At 39.7% G+C, this 6414-nt stretch overlaps 1 protein-coding gene across 1 annotated transcript; it reads left to right on the top strand.

Moving 5' to 3' along the window:
• Positions 1-2097: 2097 nt before the first annotated feature.
• On the top strand, positions 2098-3380 carry LOC125378112. Its single transcript, XM_048392972.1, has 2 exons — positions 2098-2292; positions 2499-3380. Exons 1-2 carry the CDS (start codon positions 2098-2100, stop codon positions 3378-3380), a joined length of 1077 nt encoding a protein of 358 aa, XP_048248929.1.
• The last annotated feature ends 3034 nt before the right edge of the window (positions 3381-6414 follow it).

Genomic DNA, 6414 nt, shown 5'->3' with positions numbered 1-6414 from the left:
TCAGAATGAATAAAGAGCGATATGTACCATGGACTGGTACAAGCAATCCTTCTCTGCCTGAATGGGATCGGTAACACTTTATTTCTGAACAATATTCAACCATCTCGCTCGCCAGCTCCAGATCACAATTATTTGATGTTCTAATTTATCAGGTACAATAATCACGAACGTCGGAGCATTGCCCACATTGGAAACTGCAGTACACAGACAGATAGACAGACAGACAGACAGACAGACAGACAGAGAGTTTATTCTGTACAGTTAAGTTTTAACAGATACCTGAAACTCAACGTGATCTTGAACAGAGCATAATATATATTCACCTGAGTCTAAATACATGTTTTTAATACATTGCTAAAGATTTGATAACATGCTCATTGGTCGAATTCAACAAATTGATCTTTCATTGATTGTCTTTGTGTGTAATATCTAAATTAGATAGAAACTGTGATCTCAACTTTTTATATTTCTCACATATAAAAAGAACACGAAACTCGCAGTACACATATGTTGTCTGATGGTAATCCTAAGTCTCCCAGGGTTTTGACTAGATATACACACGCAAATCGTTCTGAAGCAAATAGGGTCAAAACGTCCTCACGAGGACTATTTCTGCGTTCATGTGGTCTTTCAGTGAAACATGTTAGTCTAGTAATCTTGCCCAAAACAAATTCAACAGATGACTTGAAATCACACATCTGTCGCTTTGATTTCATCCTCTGCTGTGCTATAATTTTAGGAATGATATAAACATCCTGTAAATTGATGCTTAAGTTTAAAAAGAGAAATCTTGATGATTGGGGTTAGAAAGGGGCGCTCGCACTGGAGTATCCGTACATTCTGTGAACAAAATCCCCAGTTGTATTGGTTTTGAAGCTTAATTTTAATATGTTTATTTTCAGTGGACATTTAAAAGATAACCATATTTCAGTTTGATCAAGATAAGTGAGTTTATCAAACTGCGAAGAGTTATTGGACGTATGTTATCACGCTTTCTAATTAAATTACCTCATCAAAGAATATGAACATTGCTACTTAATTGTATTGATGAATACCAAATAATGTTTTCTGCAGAGATTTCTTATGATGGTCTTGTCGCATTTATTTCTGTTGGGGGTATGCCAGTTAAGTATTTGACATAAACCGGATAACATTATGAAATGGCATGAACATGATAAATAATAATTTGTGGCCCATCTTTAGTCACAGAAAACGTAATGACCGTCAGCAATGTGAGGTGTCACTGTGTTCATAGCTTCTTCATGCAGAGAAGCCATGTGAGTCATTTCTGTATTCATAGCTTCTTCATGCACGGTGACAACGTGAGTCATTTCTGTGTTCATAGCTTCTTCATGCACAGTGACAACGTGATGCGTTTCTGTGTTCATAGTTTCTTCATGCACAATGACAACGTGAGTCATTTCTGTGTTCATAGCTTCTTCATGCACAGTGACAACGTGAGTCATTCCTGTGTTCATAGTTTCTTCATGCAACGTGACAAAATGAGCCATTTCTGTGTTCATAGCTTCTTCATGCACATTGACAACGTGAGTCATTTCTGTGTTCATAGTTTCTTCATGCAGAGTAGCCATGTGAGTCATTTCGGTGTTTATAGCTTCTTCATGCACGGTGACAACTTGAGTCATTTCTGTGTTCATAGCTTCTTCATGCACAATGACAACGTGAGTGATTTTTATGTTCATAGCTTCTTCATGCACATTGACAAAGTGAGTCATTTCTATGTCTTCATGCACATTGACAAAGTGAGTCATTTCTGTGTTCATAGCTTCTTCATGCACAGTGACAACGTGAGTCATTTTTGTGTTCATAGCTTCTTCATGCACAGTGACAAAGTGAGTCATTTCTATGTCTTCATGCACATTGACAAAGTGAGTCATTTCTGTGTTTATAACTTCTTCATGCACGGTGACAACGTGAGTCATTTTTATGTTCATAGCTGCTTCATGCACGGTGACAACGTGAGTCATTTCTGTGTTTAAAGCTTCTTCGTGCAGAGTAACAACGTGAGACATTTCTATGTTCAAAGCTTCTTCGTGCAGAGTAACAGTGTGTCATTTCTGTGTTCATAGCTTCTTCATGCACAATGACAACGTGAGTCATTTCTATGTTCATAGCTTCTTCATGCACAATGACAACGTGAGTCATTTCTCTGTTTATACCTTCTTCGTGCAGAGTAGCCATGTGAGTCATTTCTGTGTTCATAGCTTCTTCATGCACAGTGACAACGTGAGTCATTTCTGTGTTAATAGCTTCTTCATGCACAGTGACAACGTGAGTCATTTTTGTGTTAATAGCTTCTTCATGCACAGTGACAAAGTGAGTCATTTCTATGTCTTCATGCACATTGACAAAGTGAGTCATTTCTGTGTTTATAACTTCTTCATGCACGGTGACAACGTGAGTCATTTTTATGTTCATAGCTGCTTCATGCGCGGTGACAACGTGAGTCATTTCTGTGTTTAAACTTCTTCGTGCAGAGTAACAACGTGAGTCATTTCTGTGTTCATAGCTTCTTCATGCACAGTGACAACGTGAGTCATTTCTGTGTTCATAGTTTCTTCATGCAGAGTAGCCATGTGAGTCATTTCTGTGTTCATAGCTTCTTCATGCACAATGACAACGTGAGTCATTTCTGTGTTTATAGCTTCTTCATGCAGAGTAGCCATGTGAGTCATTTCTGTGTTCATAGTTTCTTCATGCACAATGACAACGTGAGTCATTTCTGTGTTCATAGCTTCTTCATGCACAATGACAACGTGAGTCATTCCTATGTTCATAGCTTCTTCATGCAGAGTAACAATGTGAGTAATTTCTGTGTTCATAGCCTCTTCGTGCACAGTGACAACGTGAGTCATTTCTATGTTTATAGCTTCTTCGTGCAGAGTACAATGTGTCATTTCGGTGTTCATAGCTTCTTCATGCACAGTGACAACGTGAGTCATTTATATGTTCATAGTTTCTTCATGCACAGTGACAATGTGAGTCATTTCTGTGTTCATAGCTTCTTCATGCACAGTGACATCGTGAGTCATTTCTGTGTTCATAGCTTCTTCATGCACAATGACAACGTGAGTAATTTCTATGTTCATAGTTTCTTCATGCACAGTGACATCGTGAGTCATTTCTATGTTCATAGCTTCTTCATGCACAATGACAACGTGAGTCATTTATATGTTCATAGTTTCTTCATGCACAGTGACATCGTGAGTCATTTCTGTGTTCATAGCTTCTTCATGCACAATGACAACGTGAGTCATTTCTATGTTCATAGCTTCTTCATGCACAATGACAACGTGAGTCATTTCTGTGTTCATAGCTTCTTCATGCACAATGACAACGTGAGTCATTTCTGTGTTTAAAGCTTCATCGTGCACAGTAACAATGTGAGTAATTTTTTGTGTTCATAGCTTCTTCATGCACAGTAACAATGTGAGTCATTTCTGTGTTCATAGCTTCTTCATGCACAGTAACAATGTGAGACATTTCTGTGTTCATAGCTTCTCCATGCACAGTGACATCGTGAGTCATTTCTGTGTTCATAGCTTCTTCATGGACAGTGACAACGTGAGTCATTTCTATGTTCATAGCTTCTTCATGCACGGTGACAACGTGAGTCATTTCTATGTTCATAGCTTCTTCATGCACAGTGACAAAGTGAGTCACTTCGGTGTTTATGGCTTCTTCATGCACAGTGACAATGTGAGTATTTTTTGTGTTCATAGCTTCTTCATGCACAGTAACAATGTGAGTCATTTCTGTGTTCATAGCTTCTTCATGCACGGTGACAACGTGAGTCATTTCTATGTTCATAGCTTCTTCATGCACAATGACAACGTGAGTCATTTCTATGTTCATAGCTTCTTCATGCACAGTGACAAAGTGAGTCACTTCGGTGTTTATGGCTTCTTCATGCACAGTGACAATGTGAGTATTTTTTGTGTTCATAGCTTCTTCATGCACAGTAACAATGTGAGTCATTTCTGTGTTCATAGCTTCTTCATGCACGGTGACAACGTGAGTCATTTTTATGTTCATAGCTTCTTCATGCACGGTGAAAACGTGAGTCATTTCTGTGTTCATAGCTTCTTCATGCACAGTGACAACGTGAGTCATTTCTATGTTCATAGCTTCTTCATGCACAGTGACAACGTGAGTCATTTCTGTGTTTAAAGCTTCTTCATGCACAGTGACAACGTGAGTCATTTCTGTGTTCATAGCTTCTTCATCCACAGTGTGAACGTGAGTCATTTCTGTGTTCATAGCTTCTTCATGCAGAGTGACAACGTGAGTCATTTCTGTGTTCATAGCTTCTTCATGCACGGTGACAACGTGAGTCATTTCTATGTTCATAGCTTCTTCATGCACAGTGACAAAGTGAGTCACTTCGGTGTTTATGGCTTCTTCATGCACAGTGACAATGTGAGTATTTTTTGTGTTCATAGCTTCTTCATGCACAGTAACAATGTGAGTCATTTCTGTGTTCATAGCTTCTTCATGCACGGTGACAACGTGAGTCATCTTTATGTTCATAGCTTCTTCATGCACAGTGACAACGTGAGTCATTTCTGTGTTCATAGCTTCTTCATGCACAATGACAACGGGAGTCAATTGGGTTCATAGCTTCTTCATGCACAGTAACAATGTGAGTCATGTCTGTGTTTAAAGCTTCTTCATGCACAGTGACAACGTGAGTCATTTCTGTGTTCATAGCTTCTTCATGCACAGTAACAACGTGAGCCATTTCTGTGTTCATAGCTTCTTCATGCAGAGTGACAACGTGAGTCATTTCTGTGTTCATAGCTTCTTCATGCACAGTGACAACGTGAGTCATTTCTGTGTTCATAGCTTCTTCATGCACAATGACAACGTGAGTCATTTCTGTGTTCATACCTTCTTCATGCACAATGTCAACGTGAGTCATTTCTGTGTTCATAGCTTCTTCATGCACAGTGACAACGTGAATCATTTCTGTGTTCATAGCTTCTTCATGCACGGTGACAACGTGAGTCATTTCTGTGTTCATAGCTTCTTCATGCACAGTAACAACGTGAGTCATTTCTGTGTTCATAGCTTCTTCTTGCACAGTGACAACGTGAGTCATTTCTGTGTTCATAGCTTCTTCATGCACAATGACAACGTGAGTCATTTCTGTGTTCATAGCTTCTTCATGCACAGTAACAACGTGAGCCATTTCTGTGTTCATAGCTTCTTCATGCACAGTAACAACGTGAGTCATTTCTGTGTTCATAGCTTCTTCATCCACAGTGACAACGTGAGTCATTTATGTGTTCATAGCTTCTTCATGCACAATGACAACGTGAGTCATTTCTGTGTTCATAGCTTCTTCATGCACAATGACAAAGTGAGTCATTTCTATGTTCATAGCTTCTTCATGCACAATGACAACGTGAGTCATTTCTGTGTTCATAGCTTCTTCATGCACAATGACAACGTGAGTCATTTCTGTGTTCATAGCTTCTTCATGCACAATGACAACGTGAGTCATTTATGTGTTCATAGCTTTTTTCATGCACAGTGACAACGTGATGCGTTTTTCACAGTTTCGTCATGCACAATAACCATGTGAGGCGTGAAAATACGGGTACAAAAGTTCCCTCAGGTTTTAAGACAACAACTTGTCCATCCTGGTCCGCTGTGCTCTTTTAAGTATCTGAACTATACCTAGGCCAGCGAGGTAGTCATGTTTCTGTGTTTGTTGTTACACGCCGTTGTCAGGAACATTCAAGCTATACCAAGGCAGCTAGTAAATAATTGAATCTGTTCAGACAAACCAGTGATTTAATGTGCAACGTACCATGGGCTACTATGACACAACATCAAGCAAATCACTGAGTGTTACCACACGATCCAAATAAGCGATTAGATCGAAAACTTAAGTTTTGAGATAACCGTCCTTACCAAACCAACACTTATTCCATAAAATTGTGTTTGTTTGTTGTTTAACGCCTCAATTAGCAATAGTCCAGCTGTATAAAAGCGAACTGTAAATAATCGAGTCTGGACCACACAATCCAGTGATTGACATCATGAGCATCGATACCGCCTCCGTGGTCTAGTGGTAGAGCATCCGCCCGGAGAGCGGAAAGTCCGGGGTTCGATCCCCGACCGCGTCATACCAAAAGACGTTAAAAGCTGGTACTTGTTGTTACCCTTTCTGGTGCTCGGCATTAAGGGGCTAAAACAAGGACTGGTCGGCTCGGAGTCAGTATACTGTGTCTGAGTGGGGTATTCATGTTAAACTGCAGCATGGTATCTCAGTGAGCTAGCACTATAAATCGGCATCAGTCCGGACTAGTACAAGCAGCCACACAAACACACACACGTACATGCATGTCGCTATATAAGTGCAATAATCATGGACGCAACGTTAAA

Source organism: Haliotis rufescens, unplaced genomic scaffold, assembly GCF_023055435.1.
Source record: "Haliotis rufescens isolate VD_foot unplaced genomic scaffold, xgHalRufe1.0.p SCAF_11, whole genome shotgun sequence".
NCBI lineage: Eukaryota > Metazoa > Mollusca > Gastropoda > Lepetellida > Haliotidae > Haliotis > Haliotis rufescens.
This window is presented reverse-complemented; position numbering and strand designations above follow the sequence as displayed.